At 37.3% G+C, this 21,465-nt stretch overlaps 2 protein-coding genes across 2 annotated transcripts in view; one reads left to right on the top strand and one right to left on the bottom strand.

The window, feature by feature from the left end:
- Positions 1 to 5,773: 5,773 nt before the first annotated feature.
- THAP2 (THAP domain containing 2) lies at positions 5,774 to 15,761 on the bottom strand. Its single transcript, XM_035002128.1, has 3 exons — positions 15,218 to 15,761; positions 8,357 to 8,552; positions 5,774 to 6,645 (listed from the first exon to the last, which is right to left on the bottom strand). Exons 1-3 carry the CDS (start codon positions 15,286 to 15,288, stop codon positions 6,256 to 6,258), a joined length of 657 nt encoding a protein of 218 aa, XP_034858019.1. The 5' UTR covers positions 15,289 to 15,761; the 3' UTR covers positions 5,774 to 6,255.
- A 134-nt stretch (positions 15,762 to 15,895) lies between these two features.
- ZFC3H1 (zinc finger C3H1-type containing) overlaps positions 15,896 to 21,465 on the top strand; it is a 50,618-nt gene continuing 45,048 nt past the window's right edge. Inside the window, exon 1 of the mRNA XM_035002127.1 lies at positions 15,896 to 16,764. Coding sequence (XP_034858018.1) covers positions 16,167 to 16,764 — 598 coding nt within the window. The 5' untranslated portion in view covers positions 15,896 to 16,166. The remainder of the gene's footprint in view (positions 16,765 to 21,465) is intronic.

The raw sequence follows: 21,465 nt of genomic DNA on the forward strand, positions 1-21,465 counted from the left end.
AGGTGAGGGGAGGGTCAGAGAGAATCTCAAGCAGACTCCCGCTGAACCCGGAGCCAGTGGTGCAGCTTGCTCTTGGGATCCTGAGATCATCATGACCTGAGCGGAAATCAAGAGTCAGAGGCTTAACCCACTGAGCCTCCCAGGGGCCCCTAATATTATGGATTTTTTTTTTTTTTTTAGGGGAAGGGGGATATATTGTGTTGTAGGAGCAATTTTATGACTGAGAAAATTATTTAAAATGACACTTTAGTACCTATAATCTGCTGGACATTGCTGGTTGCTAAAGGATATAAAGATAAAGCCGGGCAGTTCCTGCTATTGAGCTGAAATTTATTGTCATGACACCACTTACATTGTGGAAATCTGTTCCTACACATCTCATTTTAAGTGTGTGCATTCAGTCAATTCATTTAGAAAGAAGAACGTCTTGTTAACATTAAGTCTGAATCTTGTGGTTTATGCCATGTTTTATTTGAAATTAACTTGTGTGCCTGGGTTAAAATTAAGTGATAATTACAGCATATCTGAGCTTTTTCAGAAAGTTGATTGCTGACAATGTAAGAAGAGGAGGCAAATGAGTTTCAGATATAGTACCCAAAGTTTTAACCCAGAGTACTTTTTCTTTGAAAAGTAGTTTTTTTTTTTTTAACTACTGAGTACTTTTTAAAAACACACAATTCTAAATTTAAGTAACATGCCAAGACAACTTAACATCCTTTTCTTTGGTACAACATCTAATTAACTGTGAAGTAGGATTAAATAGTAGTGTCCATCTTATTTGACTACCTGTATATATGGTCTTCCTGCACAAATTATGTGCTCACTTTATTTTTGTCTCACTCTGTTCAGTACAGGCAAATAATTGGATTACCTCAGCAAGCTGACTGGCCAGTATCAGTCACACCAGATAATTGGGTAGAGTTAATGTCACTTCAGTATGTTAAGGGAAGTGTCATAGAAAGAGGGATTGTTAGAGCTAAAACATGAAAGATGACAAAGTTTGTTATGTGACCAAGCTAAGGGAAGGGCACTTTATAGTTGGCTAAGGAGAGCATGAAAATAGGAAGTCCAAGAGAATGGAGAAGAGTTAGAGATAAGGTTTGAAATAATTTATCTAAACAAGCTGAAAGTTCACCTAAGAGATAGGCACATAACTGCTTTCTTTCTTTCTTTTTTTTTAAGGATTTTATCTATTTGAGAGAGAGTGTGAGCAAGCACAAGTTGGGGGTAGGGGCAGGAGAGAAGCAGACTCTCCACTGAGCAGGGAGTCCAGGGAGCCCAGGACCCTGAGATCATGACCAGAGGTGAAGGCAATTGCTTAATTGACAGAGCCACCCAGGCATCATACATCTCTTTCTAGATATTAAACTAAAGTTTTTCTTTTTCAACTTTTGGAGCACAAATTTTAAAAGCCTAAGCAGCAATCTGAAGACTAATTGCTTATATTAGATTCAACTCATTCTAAAGGACATTAGGAAGAGAGTAGGGAGCAGGAATAAACAAATGGAGTATTTACTTCCAGTAGTCTTGAGGGCAGGGACCTTGTCTGTCTGGTTCATCCTAGCTTGCTCAGTGTCTTTTAGTGAATATTAATATAGTATTTTTTGGATTAAAGTATCAAGTAAAAAATGAATTTTTAAAAAATCACATCTTTTGGGGCACCTGGGTGGCTCAGTCGTTAAGTGTCTGCTTTTGGCTTGGGTCATGATCCCAGGATTCTAGGATGGAGCCCCACATTAGGCTCCCAGCTTAGCCTGGAACCTGCTTCTCCCTCTCCCTCTACTGCTCCCTCTGCTTGTGCTCGCTCTCTGTCAAATAAATAAATAAAATCTTTAAAAAAAATAATCACATCTTATTTCCTTTTTTGTTATTAAAATCATGCTTTGGTAATCATATTTACAAATAAATCTTTGTGTGAGCCTCTATTGTCAGGATAGACAGAGAATTTTTATAGCCCTTTATATATCTGGTTTAGATCCCATAACCAGTATAAAACAGTGCAGTGGCACCTGGGTGGCTCAGTTAGGCGTCCAACTCCTGATTTCAGTTCAGGTCATGACCTCTGGGTCCTCTGTGCTCAGCGCACCAGGCTCTGTGCTCAGTGCTTGGCCCGCTCCCTCTGCTCTTCATCCCCCCCACCCCAGCTCATGCTCTTGTGCTCTCTCTCTCAAATAAATAAATAAAATCTTAAAAAACAACAACAACAACAAAAACCCAGTGTAAATAAACTATAATGTATGCTTAGGTATAACTTGAGCAATGAAAATAAAAATGAGAATTCCTCTTCTAGGCTTTACATATCTTTATTTTGTTTACAGTTTGCTTCAATTTAGGGTCAAGGACTTCTACAGAAATATTTTAGGGGGTCCATGTAGGGGAAAGACGTCTGCAGAGATATTCATGTACATTTTGTAAAATAGTCATGACAGTAATTTCCTTGTAAAAAAGTTTTTAATAACATACTCAGAATACAATATTTGTTTAATACACATTATAAAATCATTAATTTTAGAAAGTTTCCTACTGTCTAAATACCTACAGAATCCCATATTCTGGCATAAAGATGAACTATTTTCTCTATTATACCAAAATTAAAATTTACCCGTATTCTAACATTGAGAAATGAGATAAAATACCAACATTATATAAAGTCTACCTAGAAAAGATCTACAGTGACTTCATAGATTATCTTAACTATACACATATATAAAATTTTTTATTTTAGTTTTTTGAAACAGATGACTTGTCCTACTTTAATAACATGATTCATATGTTGGATAACGGATTGCAATGTGGAGGGCAGAGCAGAGGATTTGAAGGCTGAAGACCATTGTTCAATCTAGGATTGAACTTCCTAGATTGCTGGCATTTCTATCCTTTGTGCCAGTTGGCACATATCAAACATCTAAATAAATAAATAAATAACATTAACAAGGATCTCTTCATCTGTAAATTGGAGATAACGCCACCTATCACACAGAAAATATTTGTAAAGCACAAGAGATCAAATGGATGCCATAGTGCTTTGTTAACCTTAAGACTCTGAGCTAAATTATTCGTAAAAATCTGTTAGTAGAATTTGTTATTTTATAAAAATATCAAATGTCAAATAACCTTGAGTACTTGGCTTTGATACAGTAGTTTATTTAGTTATGTTTTCCTGTTAAAATGATACCATTAACAACTAATTTGTTCAGTGTTCATTTTCAAGGGGAAAAATGTCTTACAACTCATTAAAAGAACACTGTATATAATTCAGGTCAATTCTGATGTCCTTCTGTCTCCTTTGGTAAGTCGTAAGAAGAAATCTGTTTTTTTCAAGGGAAAAGTTTTTTGGAAAAAGATCTAAAGTTTATATGCTTATTAAATTCCAATTCAACAGCATTTACCAAAGCACTTCACATAGATTTCTTTTATAGCATTTATCATATTGTATTACAAATATATTTTTTTCTCTCAGAAGACTTTTGAGGAACTTAAGGGCAGATAATCATGTCATCGTTGTATCAAGTCATTAGCCTTTGGCTGGTTCTTCATAGAGGTTAGTGCCTAGCAAGCAGAGAATGAATAATAGACATAGAATGAACAGAGGATATGTGTTGGGTCCAGCAAAAGAAAAAGAGCTATTCTAATTTTGATTTTTTTTTTAAAGATTTATTTATTTATTTGAGAGAGAGAGAGAGCGTGAGAGGGGAGAGGGTCAGAGGGAGAAGCAGACTCCCTGCCGAGCAGGGAGCCCGATGAAAGACTCGATCCCGGGACTCCAGGATCATGACCTGAGCTGAAGGCAGTCGCTTAACCAACTGAGCCACCCAGGCGCCCAATTCTAATTTTGATTATTTTTATGGTAGATGGTCAAAGTGATAAGTTTATCAACAACTGAAAACAGGATTTAAAAAGATTTAGGTTTTTCTCTATGAATGAGACTAGTTTTAAGGTAGACAGATGTATGAATGTTAATCCAACAACCTGATGCAGGGAGAATTTGGAGCATGTTATCAGGACAGTAACATGAAAATGACATGGAGAAAACACCAAAAAAAATGTACTTTAAAATTACTGAGTGGTAGTTTATTCAGTAGTCTCAAATAATAATGAATGAAGTCTAGTTAACTTGGCCAAAAGCTTGTATTTTGTTTTATTTTTGTGATTTTTAAAATGTTATATTGATATCAAAATAAAATTGTAGATGGGAACTAGCCTGCATTAATCAGTATTTTGTTTTATATTGGGAAGTGGTGATGAACCACATGAGAGTTTATACTTGGAAAACACAGTTTATGTTTAGATGATTATTTGCCCAGCTTATTTTGAGGTATAAAGCTATGGTCAGTAAGTGAAGAGATATTTGAAACCATATTAGGAAAAAAAACATGGAATGACAATTTCAAGGAGCTGTGTCCAATATTTAAGATAAAATGACTAACAAGGTTTATAATATTCACAAAAGGATTTTCATAGATTTTTAAGCGCCTCATGATAACCAACATAGACTTTTCTTACCTTTGCCTTTGTAAATCTAGTTGCTTGGGAGCCATTCCTTACTGAAAGAAAGGGTGCTAATACTGTAAAAAGACTATTGCTACAATCCAAGCAAATGTCACCAAAACCAAACCAAACCAAAACAAAACCCAACCCAACTCCCTCCCCAAAATTACTTTATAAAATAAAATAGCCATTACCTACAGGAAAAATTATAACAATTACGGTTAGGTATATGCATGCTACTTTCATATGGTAGTGTCAGAAGCTTGAACTAAGATTGAATAACTTGATTACACATTAATAAATTTAATGTGATTTGCCCAAAGTTGTTTGAAGGAAAGGATTCTTACTAAAATTAAAAATTTGTCTGGTGATATTTAGTTTAAGTGGCAGCTATCATAGTTCTCATATTCTATTTTGTAAAATAATTAGCATTTTCATAACTTTATCAGACACATGTATTTTTATAGAAAATACATTTCACTTCCCTTATGCAGTACAGTTGCTAAAAAAGGAGATAAAAGCAAGCTGATATGTACAATAAATTGATTCCATTTTAAGTTATAAGTTGTGAAGATATAATATGGTAGGTACTTTTCTGTGATTAAATCCTAACGTGGGCTTATGGGAGAAAAAAAAGCTTACAAGTTTTGGTATCAACATACATGGGGGGGTAGAGGAGGTATTCCTAACATGGAACTTTGTATCACATTGCCTAATTAATGCATCAATTTTGGAATTGAAAATGTAATATTTTTATTATGAGAAAAAATTAGTATAAATTTATCTTTTTGTTTAACTAAGGTAAAAGCTAAATCACAATGTCTACATTATTTCACAACATATAACTGGCTACCAGTTTTTCTTTTTTTTTTAAAGATTTTATTTATTTATTTGACAGAGAGAGACACAGCGAGAGAGGGAACACAGCAGGGGGAGTGGGAGAGGGAGAAGCATGCTTCCTGCTGAGCAGGAAGCCTGATGTGGGGCACGAACCCAGGACCCTGGGATCACGACCTGAGCTGAAGGCAGATGCTTAATGACTGAGCCACCCAGGCACCCCCTGGCTACCAGTTTTTCTAGTCTGAGATACTTGAGACCTTACCTTGCTTGGATGACTCAAGAGTACTTCACATTCAAAATATTATTTTCAAAATATTTTATAATCTATCTTAAAAGCTAATATTTTCATGAAGGAGGCCTTGACTTTTGTCACTTTTGGTGAGTAAATACAGAAAGTTTAAATAACACAACTTGCCTTGTACACCTCAGATTTTTTTCCTATAAAATTTCCAAATCACAGTGCCAATAATAATTCAATTAACACAAAACCCAGCAGTTTTAAAGTCATATTTAATGTTGGCTAATTCTTACTTAGCATCCTATTTAGAATGTAATATCCCAACACTGGTACATGAAAAAAAATTTTCCTTCTAATAGAACTTAAACATATTGTCATAGACAGTTCTTTAAAAGTAGTTTTAAAAGACAAAAACGCAAAACACCTTGCAAACATACAACTTTCTAGCAAAATTTTTAAGTACATAATTCTTATGTAAGGCACTTCCATTCTTTTTCAAATATAAGTTTCATAGAAAGTTTCCATTTTTTTATAATCTAGTCTTCGTAAGTTATACAGTAATAATGTTACTTCAAGTAGAACTTTATTAAATACCCAATTTTGGCATAATTTCCTTAAATATCTTTACCTTTGAATAGAATGAAGGATGGGCATCAAGTTCTTTGTGGGCTAATCTTAAAAGGAATGTTTTATAGAATTGGTAATGTTTTATCTTGTTGATCAGGTTCAAGAATCTTGAAATCTTCCAAAGGAAGACTGCTTAAGGCAGTTGGTAAAATGTGTTCTGATGTGCCTTTAGGTAATATGTTATTTGCTTCCAGATTCTTCACCAAGCAAGTGGCTTTGATCCATCTTCGTGTTGCTCTGCGTTCTTTTTGTAAGCAAGTTTTCATTTTCTTTCTTAAGCTTGCTATTTCTTTTTCCAGTTTAATTATCCTCTTTTTTGCCTCCATAGGATTCCTAAAAGCATAACTATGTTCAAGTAGTACTTGCTGACTACTAATGTTTGATTTTAAATTAGATGGTCCTGTTGGGGTACAATTGTTGTTTTTCTTCAAAAGATTCCTTGACTTGAGTTTCTAAGCCAAATAAAATTAGAGGGTTGAACATAAATTATGGAATATCACAAATAAGTAAATTTTGCCCAGTTTTGTACAAAAGTAATTAAGCTGCTCTTTTAAAAACTGATTTTAAAAGTTTGAAAGGAAACATCAGCTGCCCATCTCATGTAATCGTGGATTCAAGTTTCTCAACTTGTTGAATTAGCTCCAGCCACCTTATTTCGTTTTGTCTTTTCTCTTCAGAGGGATACAAACATTGTTTGAAAATAGACAATGGACTTCCAAGGTCTCTTTCAAGTTATTGAGTATGATTTTAGGGAGACTTTAAAAATCTTTTGCAATTTTCTCATTAAGGCCAATATAATGTATTTTTAGACATTTGGTTTATCTCTGATACTGATTTAATCTCTTTTTTAGGTAAACACTATTCTTTCAATTGATAATATTTCAAACCTGGGGTTCTACTTAATAAAAAATTATTTCCAAGTATCAAGCTCCTGAATAGATTTACTTATTAAATGTTCACAGTTACATCTTCCATTCAAGGATTTAAAATCTGGCCAGGAACTTTATACCCAAATCTGAAGACCCTGAGGACTTTATTTCCTCTTTATCTCTTTTATTCAATTAGTCATCAAGTCCAATTAATTCTACCTCCTAAATATCTCTGTCATGAATCCTTTCCTCTCCCCATCATTCTTAATGCTACTGCCCACATCAGGCATGTTATCATATCTGGCTTGAATATACTAAAAAATTCTTTAATCATGTCCACCTCATTCTGAGCCTCACTAATTCATATTCTGCCACCAGAATAGTTTTTCTAACAGATTTGATGTTTCTGTAACTGGCTAACTTCCTCTTTGCCTCATTATCTAAAGATAAAAAATCTTTACATAGCAAACTTAACAATTTAGGATCTCACCCCATTTTGCCATTCACCATCTTGATTTATACTCCCATAATATTAAATCACTTTCAGTTCCCAGATTATGTCATAACTTCATAAGTTCGTTTCTTTTATTGAGTCAACATTTATTAAAAACACAGGAATTGTGGACAAATAAATTTTCCTCTCTGATCAGATTTTTCCCAACTAGATAAAATATTGTTTAATACATTCATCATGTACCTAATTCTCTCCTTTCTTTTACATATCACTTGCTAACATTTGATTATTTTCTACTTAACCCTCAACCCATTGACTTTTGTTCTCCTCATGTTATCGTAATTGTCCTGTGCAAGGTTAAGAACCCGCTCCTGAGTTCCAAACTCCAAGCTCAAACTCCAGCCTAAATGCCTGAGCTCTATGAAGTTTTCTGTGATGCCCTCCTCTGAACTTATATTCTTTGGTATAACTCTGGTATTCTTAAAGCTCTTCACACACATTTTGAATGTTATCTTAAAATCAAAAGCAGAATGATGCTAGAGGTTTCATTACTCATGATTTCTGTTTTACCATTGGTTCAATTATTGATAGTAACTGGAAGTAATGTAAAATTCCAATATATAAAATCAGTTTGGACTGGGGAAAGAATACTGGAGTCAGGAGACCTGAGCTCTAATTGTAGTCTATACCTTTACTGCACAAGAGGAAGTTTTGTGACTTTCTTGAGGCATATCATTATATATGAATTCCGATATATTCTGAATTGTTCTGATTTGTAAACAAAAAAGAATAGGTACCAAAAATGGTAAAAATGGGTAAAAGAAAAGTAATGTTACCTACCATAGACTTTAAATGAGTACAAAAATCAAAAATGGTTGGAACAGCATCCATTTTAAGTCGTCGAGTTTGTCCTGTTAAGTCAAAACAGGAGGCTTCAAAGTGCTTTGAACAAAGAAAAGTGTGTTTTCCTGGCACAAAATTTTTGCGCCTAAGCAGGCGAACCCATTCTTTTCTTCTTTTAGGATCCAAAGGAAACCTTTAAAAAAAAAAAGAAAAAAAAGGCAACTCATATTCCAGCAATCACACTTCTGGTTGCACCTTAATGGTTAAAAGAAATTTTAAAAGATGATGATTTAAAGTGCCTTCCATCTACATACAAAATTTTAATATCCAGACACTGGAACAAAAACCAATTCATGCTATTTTTTGTAAGTTGCAAAAAAAAAATTAATGAAAAACTGACTTAAGTGCTTTTAATTTTCAGGGTTTTAAAGAGACCTTTCTTCCCAACCTAGTTCTTAACATGGGCAGTAAAAATAAACAAGACTATACTGATCTAGATCAAGGTTACGTAAAACCATTATAAGCACGAGCAATTCACAATGCTATGATCTCCTAATGTATGTACATGGTCAAGACAAATCAAAAATCTGCAGATTAAATTTTATCAGGGAAAACCTAGACAGATTCTGGTATTCCTTCCTCTGTGTTCCTTCACTGTGACAATTAACACATTCTTTTGTAGTTTTTCCACTTTAATAAATTTCCAGTGAAATAAAAGTAGATTGTAAGTTTCTTAAGGTGAGGGATCATTATATCATCTATTTTAACACAGTGCCTTGCAAACAGTAGGGGCTCAACTGTTCATATCAATGAAGCAAATTGGTTTGCTTCATTGATATGAAACAATATATAAATTAACAATTCACTGTATTAATTCCATGTAAACTGCACATATTTTTAAAAAATGAACTCTTAAGCTATGTAGTGTAGTAGAAAGCATAATTATTACAAAGTGTAAAATGCTGCTGACAAGCTCAGCACGAATGTTATTCCTTTCATATTTATCTTAAATACAAAATATACTGATATGTACCAGTGTATACCTGTTAAGGAAGAGAAAAATATAAGGGACTGCCCCAAAATTCTAGTGGTAAGTATGCTGACTTGAAAACATAAGAAATCAACATTCACATGTATTAAGTTTGAGTTGAGCTCTTCTTTAGTTTGATTACTTTATCCTTTAAGTATTAATTATGAACTAACTCATGTTTAAAAAGAACCATTAAAATCATGTTAAAAGATCATATGGCTCAGAAACACCCAAGTGAAGCTTTACTAGGTAACAACAGCTTTGGCTAGATCAGATATAGTAGGTTTGCTCAAATTACCAGCAGTGAGGGGCACAAAAAAATGAAAAACCAGATTAACTGGTAGGCACCCTCCCATCTCCTGTCCCTATCACACCACCTAAACATACCCTAATCTGAAAATATTAACATTTGTATGTCACTCTACAGTTCATGTTTTCATGTATGTAAGTTTTTTCTATTTCATTAGAAACCTCTGATGGAGGATTTATCTACTCTGCCTAGCCTTTACCTGTTAATAATAATGTATTCTCATTTCAAAGATCTCTGTTCCAGTATTTAATGGTTTGGATGTTTCCTATGGCCTCAGCTAAAAGTCAAGCTTTGGCTTACAAGCACATTTCTTGTTTGAGCCTCAATAAAGGTGCAGAACAAATAAGTATCATTGTATTATCATTACTGTAAGAATCTTCAGATATATGAAGACTGTCAGATACTGTTTTTCAACCTTTTAATTTTTTTAGCTTTGTAGAAAACTTTGCAGAGACTTTTTTTAGATTTTTTATTTTTAAAAAAATTTTTTAATTAATTAATTTGACAGAGAGAGACACAGCGAGAGAGGGAACGAACACAAGCAGGCGGAGTGGGAGAGAGAAGGAGGCTTCCTGTGAAGCAGGGAGCCTGATGCGGGGCCTGATCCCAGGACCCCGGGATCATGACCTGAGCTGAAGGCAGATACTTAACGACTGAGCCACCCAGGCGCCCCTATTTTTTATTTTTTTAATTAACACGTAATGTATTATTTGTTTCAGGGGTACAGGTCTGTGATTCATCAGTCTTACACAACACCCAGCACTCGCCACAACACATCAAAATGTCCTCAATGTCCATCGAAAACTATTTTTTTAAAAATAGGCTCCACGCCCAACGTGGGGCTTGAACTCAAGACCCCGAGATCAAGAGTCGCATGCTCTACTAATTGAGCCAGCCAGGCGTCCTAGCTCTTGTTAAAACTAGCTCCCTAATTATGAAACCAATGCCTAATTGAACCTTAACTTGAGCCAATTTTCCTTATTTTAAGATTCAATTTAGGAATCCCATATACCTAAGGAAATTCCATGGACTGGGCTAGATGTTTGTATATTATATAGAATATCATTGTATTCTAATTGTTTACTTTTCTATTCCTACCCCTAGATCTTGTTTCTCCTCGTTAGGAGCAATGTTTTTCACTACATCCTGTGAATTATGCGCTCAATGAACTTTCTCAGTGAATCAATGAATGAACAAACTAATGGGATTAGTTTGGCATTACTAATGTTTAATTACGTATTGAAATAGAATAAAAATAACCATTTTATATTTGCTTTTAGACAATTCTTTTCTACAGCATTAACCTTATGTTTTTCATGAGTTTGGATTTTTCTCAGCATATTCAAAGGGTGGGAGATGTAGCCCAGAAGCTGAATTTAAGTAATAATAAATCCTCCTGCAAATATTAAAAAATTAACATGGTGGTAACTGATGGATATATCTTGTCTACCAGTAATAGAACCAAGGTTTCAGAAACATTAGATGTTTTGGAAAATCAGTGTCTTAAATAATGCTATTTTGCTGGAGTATTAATAGCTGAATGCCTTTTATATTACAAGAGTGTCCTAGGCACTGAAGACATAGTGGTAAACAAAACTGACCTACCTTTATGGGATCTACTTTTTACATGAGGATATACTATAATGGGAAGGGTAGAGAATCAAATGGCTTGATGCATTAAAAAAGTGTGGCTGAGAACATTGTCTCTGGAGTCAAATCAAGGTGCCAATCCTGGTTCCTTCTGTGTAATACCTGAATGATGTTAGGCATATTGTTTAGCTTTTTTAGGCTTCAGTTTTATCATCTATACAGTGGAGTAATAATGGTACCTAGTATAGTTCCAGGGATTAAATGAGATAATGTAAGTAAATAATTCACCCAGTGCACAGTACACAGTAAATACTAAATAAAGACTATTTATTAATATAAAAGTAATTACAGGTGCCATGAGTGTTATCAAAGGTTAAGTATACGGTGACAGGGAACCATAAAACAGGAAGAGCTAATCTAGTCAGGAGGTTTTAAGAGAGTAGGCATTACATAGAGAAGGTAGGGTGGGAGTAGTGAAGAGTGTTATGTATCTCGGGGACAGGGAAGAGTGTTATGATGTGAAATGATGCTGGAGGGCCTTCTAAGTTAAAGAGTAATTTTGAACTCTTATCCAAAAATGGCATCGGTAGGCCATTAAAAGGCCTAATTTAGAGAGCTGATTATTAACATAAAAAAATTTTTTAAAAAGATTTTATTTATTTGACAGAGAGAGACACTGAGAGAGGGAACACAAGCAGGGGGAGTGGGAGGGGGAAGCAGGCTTCCTGCAGAGCAGGGAGCCTGATTCGGGGCTCGATCCCAGGACACTGGGATCATGACCTGAGCCAAAGGCAGATAGATGCTTAACGACTGAGCCACCCAGGCGCCCAACATAAAATGTTTTAACTAGCTCTTAAACACAGCCATTATTAAAAATTATGTACATTTGAATTTAAATGAAGAACAAAGGTAATAAATACTGAAACCCATCATTTCTTAATTACTTTACTATTATCTATATTCTTAAAATTGTCTATTCTGCGTGTGGTACTGCACATTTCTTCCTGACTCTATGATTAGTGATGTCATATCAATTAACTTGAAACCAGCCATGGTAGAGTATTTATATCATGGAAACTGGGCAAACGCTACAAATCGGTGCTTTCCCCTTTCCCTGGAGATCCTGTTGTTAAACCTTTAGCAACACACCATTGATTATAGAAGAGAGGTTAGGAGTGCATGAATGGAAGCAGTGAACCATTTAAGAGGCTGTTGTAATAATCCAATCAAGAGGAAATAGGGGAGAAGTCAAGGGAGGATGACCTCCCACTTTTGGGATGGATGGTGTTTTTATTTACTGAGAAAGGGAATGGGGAGGGGTGGTAAGAGCAAGTTGATTAATGTAAAAATTTTGATATGTTGAACCTGAGCAACCGAAGAGAGACAAGGGAAATACTGAGACACCAACGAGTTAACTGAGACCACAGGAACAGCTGAAATCATTGTGATAAGAGTGGGAAGACCTAAGCCAGAGGGCAGAGAAAGGAAGAGGCTGTCAGAGAAAACTGAAGATCGACCGGTCAAAGAAGATGAAAAGCACAAAATTAGTGTCAAATAATTCAAAAGTGGAGTGTTTCAAGGAGGAAATGAAGACATGCCATGAAAAAGAAATACAAGAGTGATAATTTAGCATAGGAAGAGCAGTTTCAGAAGATTATTGGGGGACTTAGACTGGAGTCAGCTAAGAGATAAGAAAAATGGAGATAGTTGAGTTTAGGGAACCTAAGTTGTACACTGGGATAAAGAGTCTATCAACATCCTAGGAAAGAAGTTAGTCAAACATTGTATTTATGAAATAGGAATGTAATTTATTATAATGTTAAGATCTAAATTTCCATGAAAAGGTTAATTTGATAGGAGGTAAATGGTCAAGTATGTATATTACTGTACCACTGTGTGTATCTTAAACATTCAAGATTATCGGTGCCTTTGACTCCTCCCTCTCCTTCATCTTCCTCATCAAATTACCATACAGTAGTTTCTACTCAAACATTTCTTAAATCTGTTTACTTCTTTCCATCTCTGTCAGTATCACTCTAGTCTAGGTTACTGGTGGACTCTCCCTTGTTTTACTCCAAGTTTCTGTTTTTTCCCTACTCTCACCTCTTCTAATCTAGTGCTGATTGTGCCAGCAATGAAGTACATTGTTTAGCTCAGTTGACACTGCAGAATTTCCCTGTGAAAGAAATAGTAGGTAAATTAATATTGTGTAATAAGCTTGTTTCTCATCAAATTCATCTCTTGATGCTTGACCAAAACTTTAAGTAACACCATTAATTCTCCACACTGCAGCCAGAGGGCTTTTTAATATGCAAATCTAATCATGCCTTTCTTTTAAAAACCTTCATGTTTTCTCAAATACTCATTGGATAAAAGAGAGAATCTGTAAAGTAGCATACAGGACTAAATCTATGTCATCCTTTGGTATCATCTGAAATTTCACATCCTTTGAGAAATGTTCTTTGACTTTACGAGGCTAAGTTAGGTATCCCGAGTGTCTCTTCTGTGACACTTAACCATAATTATCTATGTCTTTCTCACTACCTACTAAATTCAAGGAGTGTAAGAGTTTTCCAGGGGTGGAGGTTGGGAGGGCCCCTGCGTGGCTCAGCAGGTTAAGCCCCAGATTCTAGATTTTGACTCAGGTCATGATCTCAGGGAAGTGAGATCCAACACAGAGTGGCGCTCCGGACGTGTGGGGGGGGGTCTGCTCAGTCTTCTTCTCCCTTACCCTCCCCCGTTCACGCGTGCTAGAGCGCTCCCTCTCTCTCAAATAAATAAATAAATCTTAAAAAAAAAAAATTTCCTGGATCGCTAGCACAATGTCAGGCAAATAATTTGATGGATCAATGAACGAAGCACTACATTTCCATGAAATATCTGAAAAACAAACATCACAAGGATTTTTTTTTAAGTAGCAGTTTTTAATAAGAGGTCACTTAGTAATTAGTAAGGAAAGGGTCAAGGATATAATTTTCCACATTCTAAGTTCGTACTAAGTTGTGAGATAATATAAAATCAGAACTATTGAGAGAGAGAGAGAGAGAGAGAGAGAGCGCAAGAGGGGGTAGGGTTAGAGGGAGAAGCAGACTCCCCGCCGAGCAGGGAGCCCGATGCGGGACTCGATCCCGGGACTCCAGGATCAGCACCTGAGCCGAAGGCAGTCGCTTAACCAACTGAGCCATCCAGGCGCCCTAACTTTTTTTTCAACGCTTCTTTTCTTCAGGCACATGGCAGGCACTTGCACAGAAGGTAAACATTTACCGAGTACTTAACTACATTTCATGCAGTGTTCACAATGTTTTCAAGAGTTCTGACTTGACAGAACTAAAGACTTTTGATTGCTCTTCCAGCAAACGGAGGGAAAACAAAACCTAAGTTCTCTTCATTACTCTATTCCGGTAAGAACAGAAAGCTTACCTTTTGCACTTTCATTAACATCTCTTAATTCCACGGATATCAATGATGACTCAACTCCTCCGCAGTAACTGTTTGTGATTATCAGAAATCTAAATGCTTCCCATGTCAATTTAGCTAGTGAGAATTTCCTAATTTTAATGGGAGCACAGCAGGCTTTTAAGGGATTGCTGACTTGAATAGGAAGGTTTCGCTTCCTTTTAAGGGATCATTCATGTCAAGAGCCAGTCTAACATTAAAACAAAATTAAGATATTCTTTTACTTTTTCTCTAAGGAGTAACCACCATACAGAACTTGGATTTCTTTTACAAAGTGAGTTAATCTTCCCCGAAGAAGAAAAAAATTGGACAGATTTGAGAAACACACACAAAGGGCAGAACTGATGCTTCCCTGCTATACTAGCTAGGTAGTGAAGTCATTAGAATTAGTAGAATCCTCTTGCCTTCCACACAAGCGACACTCAATCTAGGAGCTCCCGTTTCCGTCACCCCCTCTCCCTGCCCATGTTACCTGTGGAAGCTGATGTTAATGTGCTTGTTGTAGGTGGTAGCACAGCCCGCCGCGGCGCAATTGGTCGGCATTTCCCTTTCCCCCTCATTCGGTGCTGTCTTAAGCCTGTTCTGAGGCGCTGGCTGCTACGCTTCCTCCGGGCAAAGGCTAGGCAATCGAGGCAGGGGACGGGCCCACCGAGAGGAGTCGTGGATGCGGAGTGGGAAAAACGGGTTTGTATATTGGGGGGTGGGGGGGGGTGGTGTCAACCTTCCCTGTCTCTTTATTAATATGGCGGACTTGAGCCAGCAAAGCAGACAGTCCTGGAGCTCCGGTCGCCTACGTTTACCTTCACCAACATGGCGGACAAGCCGCCCCCTCCGGGCCCCCAAAAGGGAGTAGGGTTACTGCGTCTCTTTGGCAGCAGTCCTCGGAGCAATTAAAAAGGTGTCTCTCCCCCTCCCCCCTCACTATGAAACTCCTGCGGCCAAGATTAAGAACGGGCCCGCCCACCCCGCCACGCACCCAGCTATCCCAATCCGGAGTCCGGGGTGGGTGTGAGATAGAGGTTGGAAGGACAAACCCGAAGACAGAAAAGAAAGACTACAAGTCCCACCAAGAATCGCGTCGTCCTAATTATTATCGCGTGAACTGGACGCCTTGTTTCCTGCGTGCCGCAGGAAGTGACATCACGGGCAGAGCCACTTCCAGAGCCCCTTTCTCGCGAGGCGGAAGAGCCCCGATCGCGGAGGAGCAAGGGGGCGCTAGGGAAGGGAACTGGGTTGTGACGGTCCGGCGAGAAAGAGCTGGGGTGCGGGGAAGTTGGGGAGCGAAGCCCGCTAGGTGTCCGAGTAGGGTAAGGCCGCACCGACCGGGTCCGTTAGAAAAGAAGGGAACCGAGGAGGAAGGCAGTTGTCGGGCGGATCCCCGGACGGAGGGCTAAGGTTGTGTGGAAGGCGCTGCTCCCGGGATGGCGACCGCAGATATTCCGGCCCCGGCCTCCAGTGGCCTCTCGCCCAAGGAAGAAGGGGAGCTAGAAGATGGGGAAATCAGCGACGACGATAACAACAGCCAGATACGGAGCCGGAGCAGCAGCAGCAGCAGTGGCGGCGGGCTGTTGCCGTATCCGCGGCGAAGGCCTCCTCACCCGGCCCGGGGCGGTGGATCTGGCGGAGGCGGTGGCTCCTCGTCGTCGTCGTCCTCTTCTCAGCAGCAGTTGAGGAATTTCTCACGCTCGCGGCACGCGTCGGAGCGGGGCCACCTCAGGGGACACAGCAGCTACCGACCCAAAGAGCCGTTCCGGTCTCACCCGCCCTCCGTACGGATGCCTTCGAGCTCACTGTCCGAAAGCAGCCCCCGGCCGTCCTTTTGGGAGCGGAGCCACATCGCCTTGGACCGTTTCCGCTTTCGAGGCAGGCCTTACCGGGGTGGAAGTCGCTGGAGTCGGGGGCGAGGAGGGGGTGAGCGAGGAGGCAAGCCGGGGGGCAGACCTCCTCTGGGAGGAGGAGCAGGATCCGGATTCAGCAGCAGTCAGAGCTGGCGAGAGCCCTCTCCACCTCGGAAGAGTTGTATCCTTAACGTGGCGGTCCGCCCTGGGTGTGTCACTTACTAAAGTTCGCTTTAGCGGCATTATTAGGTCTTTGAGATGAGTAACTTTTCTGAACCATCAGAACCGCTTATTTGTCACTGTGTCAGTATACTTAAACTAAGTTGTTCTTTGGTAGTCTCAATGTGTCACACTATACAGACCTGTTTCTTAAGGTTGCTTTATTGGGTATATGGCTTTTTAACATTAACGTATGATGGATTGGGGCCAAGTTCGTGAAATCAGATTTGGAATAGTACATCAGATTTGTAGTAGTACATCAGAAACCCAGGTTTCATTAGCATTCACTTTCGCTGGTATAAGAACTTTGTTTTTATATGAGGTTGACTTAGATTGTTAGAAGGAGAAAAAAGAGTCATAAACAATTTGGGGAATACTGTTGCTTATACAGTATTGAACTTCGACATTGAAAATTGTGAAGTTCCATTCTGCATAATGCTATAGTTCTTATTTGTGATTCTGCTTTTACCTTTCCTGATTTATTTTTACACATGCTGCCTCTTAAAGTGTGTGTGTGGGGGGAAGACCCGTATCTTTACCAAGTCTATTAATTTAGAGGTTTTGAATTCATACAACTTTCTGTAAAACTTTACCTCCTTCTCCATTTATGTTCAGTTTTTGGACATTTCGTAACTCAGTGCTGACAAATGTAAGTTAGAGAGAGAATGATAAACAGTATTTTAATTTTAATATATTGAAAGCCATGGGGTGTATGGGAGGGTGGAGATTATGGGGAGGTTGAAAAGGAAAATAGCAAAATACCTGATTTTTGTTCCCTCTAATTCCATTATCTGTAACATTCTTAGGTTTACTTAAGATTTATAGTGGGGAGGGCGCCTGGGTGGCTCAGTCGTTAAGCGTCTGCCTTCGGCTCAGGTCGTGATCCCAGGGTCCTGGGATCGAGTCCCACATCGGGTTCCCTCCTCGGCGGGAAGCCTGCTCTCCCTCTCCCACTCCCGCTGCTTGTGTTCCTGCTCTCGCTATCTCTGTCTCTGTCAAATAAATAAAATCTTAAAAAAAAAAAAGATTTATAGTGGGGAATCAGTCATCTGAAGGTTTGCTAGTTTATGATGGGTTTGTAGACCTAGGTTTTATTTCATGATAACTGCATAAAAATCGTTTACTAATTACAATTATTACTGGTTGTAATTTTTATGGTATAATGATTTTTTAACCTATTATATATGAAACTTACATGAAATGACATTTGTTTGGAAGACACTCAACATTATTTTTATAGAATACTTAGGATCCACTGGTCTTTCCCAGATGTCCGAAAATAAAGGGGCAAGAAATGTTAAGTTTAGGTACAAAGTAGCAGCTTCTAGTGCTAGTGCCCTGAAAAAACTTACTTTTGCAACCAGAAGTTGGGTTAGGAGCACCTAGGATTGTTTCAAAGAAAATCATGTAGGGATTTAACTTTTAAAAAGACAGAGGATGTTCTTTCAAAAAAAAAAGAACTCTGCCCAAGATATTTTTTTTAACGAAGGAATTGTTAGTTGTTGATTCTAAATCTAAAAACAGGCTGCTTCAGCACATGTATGTTTTTTAAGAATATAAAAGAGGAAACTTAGAATTTGTGTTGGAGAGACATGTGTGAATAAATAGAGTTTAATGTAAAAAGTTCATACTGAGGTATGTAAAAAGCACTGTGGGAGCACAGAATTTTTTCATTTAATCTGTGTTAGAGAAGGTGGTGATGAGGGGACTTGCCCAGCTCCTGCCTTTGCCTTCTTTCTGTCCATTCATTCAATACCAATTTGGCCTTTGCCATATATACCTTTATTAATTGTTAAGCTAATATATTTCTCTTAATAAACAGGCATATGATGTGAAGAAAGTACAGGAATATATCCAGTTTGATTTCCGTAGTAACTTAGCAGAAATGAGCTGTCTTGCTGTTTTTCTTTTTTTCACAGATGCTGCACTTAAGAAAAGGAGCTTGTTTTGATCCTCTCTGCTCATGGTTTTCCTCATGAAGTATCATTAATCCATCCTAGAGGTGGTATTCTTTTTAAGAATTTGTGAAGGAAAACATAGTTTTCAGCTACTCATATAATGTGAGCAAACAAAATTTGTAATACAAAATTTTATTAATTCAGATTTCTTAATACCAAGACTGTATTCAGGATTATTCACATCCACTGTGCACTAATAATAATGACATTTTTATTTTATAAATAATTACATTAAGAAAGAATAAGGGTTATGGGACACCTGGCTGGCTCAGTCAGTAGGGCATGTGACTCTTGATCTTGGGGTTGTGAGTTTGAGCCTCATGTTGGGGTAGAGTTTCCAAAAAAAAGAAAGAAAGAATAAGGGATATAATGTGGCTCATTTTCATAATCTAGAAATGAAGTAGCATGAGTACAAGTGTTTTTTTTTTTGACTTATTTTTCTGTAATGATTAAGCTATGCTAGGTGCAGCTTTAAAGAAATAAAATGAACCAGATTCCAATGTGGCACATATTTTCATTCTCATTCATTTTAAATTTTTCTTAGTGATAGACACTTTGTCAGTCCCTCTTAGCGTATGTTTCCTTTGGTTGACTACTGTTTTAAACTTTCTAATATGATGAGAGCTAACATAATTAGGCCAGTGTCTCTCATCAGTAGAAAGTCATTTCATTTTCACCTGCAGTTGAAACGCAGTTCTTTTTTTTAAACCAGATTTCAGTTAGGGATTGCATCTTAACTAGTTTAAAATTAAATCTTTCAAGTGTTGGTTTCATCCTAGTTGTCCTATATTAGACAGAAATAGATTTCATTTAGCCTTGACAGAGATTAGCTAATAGTTGTAACTCAATTGCTTTTCCTCATTTTTCTGTCTTTTTTCTTAGTGTATTGAATCTTTTCTCTCTACAGATCTTTCTAAGGTCTTCAGTTTTATTTATTTATTTTTAATCACTGTGGTTGTGCCTTTGGATGGCTCCATTGAAAAGTGAGGTGTAGATGAGGATAATTACAGAATTTATGTACAAAGAGTATATAATGGGGGAGCAAGTAATGTTCTGGCTTCACAAAGGAGGTTCATTTGAATTTTGGACTGGGGTCAATTTGAAGAACAGAAAAACCTAAATACAAAGCTATGCATAAATTGTGATGACAGGAGAAATGTGATATTGGAAAGGAAGTACAGGTCAAATCATGAAGGCATTATGTGCCATTGTAAGTATTTTGGACTCTATTCTTAATGAGATTTAAACAAGGGGACAGATCTGATCAGATTTGTCTTCTAGATAGATTAGTCCAGCAGCAGAATAGGGAATGGCTTGTGGAAGATAAAACCCCAAATATCATGAGGCCAAACCTCTCTTGTATTACATAGACAGATGGGAGTGCATTAGAATGCTCAAAAGGAAAAGTGGAAGAGGCTAAATAGAGCTCACTGGAGAACACCATTATTGCAGGAGTTAGAAAGGAGTCATGAAGACTTAAAGGAGAAAAAAGATAGGGAAATCAGGAGTGTGGAGTTAGAGAAGCCAAGAGAGAAGTGGTTTGCAGTGTCCAAAACTGCAAAGAAGTCAGGTAAAATAAAGTTTGAAAACATGGTGGATAAATAAAAAAACTCAGCCAGCAGAAGCCAGATTCTGTTTGGTTGAAGAGTAAGACAGGTTATGAGAAACTAATATTGTTTGAAGAAACTTGGCTCTGAAGAGCTTAGTTCACAGAACCAAAGATTTACTAAAACAGTTTTGTTGCAGAACTGTTAAGATTTTCAGTTGTAATGCTGGTTTAGTTTCTAAAATTACTGGTGGTGAAAAAAAAAATATTTGGTGGTGATTCCCATTCTTGTATTGGTCATTAGGGAAATTTTAAGATATCTGGAGGTTGACTGTACTGTAAGTTGTTAGAGGAACCATCTTTAGGGAACTGTAATGTTATATCCTTGCCAGTTTAAATGATCCATAAATGACATATTGTATTAAAACCACATAAAGTACTTGTCTTTAAATCTTGTTAATTTCTAGGCTGGAGAAGTGAGGTGTAACAATTTTTACCTGTGTGAATTATTTTGAGTAAAAATTATAGTTTGGAATTTTGTAGCCATTTCCAAGGAAAAAGTTATATTCTATGTTTCACTGTGTTAGAGAAGAAAAAAAATTTTGGTAGAGTTATCGTTATCTTCAGAGACAAATTAGTTTATAAGATACATTTTGAATACCATGGAAGGTTTTTTTTTTTTTAATAATGTAATTCCCTCATTTTAGTTGTGCATATGTTGGGTATTAGTATACTTGAGCTTTAAGATTATGTATTAGGTTTTTAAGAAAATGCTTCCTATTTATAAACTAGTTTTAACTATTCGTTGTCAGTGTTCTTTTTTTATCTCCTTTTTTTAATTTGAGACATGAGAAGAAACTAATTAAAATGTTTCCTCCTGATTATCTGAAGTGTAAATTATCCATATCTGTGACAAACCATTATGTTTCTCCTCTCTTCCTTTACAAAGGAATCTTTAATATACACCTTATTATGGGCTTTTCTGATAACTAGAGAAGGAATGCTGCCATAACCTAAGTAGGTGGAATACCTGTAGGTACTATGGGTAATAACTGACACCAGTGATTTTCTTTTCTTTTTTGTTAAAGATTTTATTTATTTATTTGACAGAGAGAGACACAGCGAGAGAGGGAACACAAGCAGGGGGAGTTGGAGAGGG

The sequence above is a fragment of the Mirounga leonina genome, unplaced genomic scaffold, assembly GCF_011800145.1.
Source record: "Mirounga leonina isolate KUSES-001 unplaced genomic scaffold, KU_Mleo_1.0 Mir_126, whole genome shotgun sequence".
Classification (NCBI taxonomy): Eukaryota; Metazoa; Chordata; class Mammalia; order Carnivora; family Phocidae; genus Mirounga; species Mirounga leonina.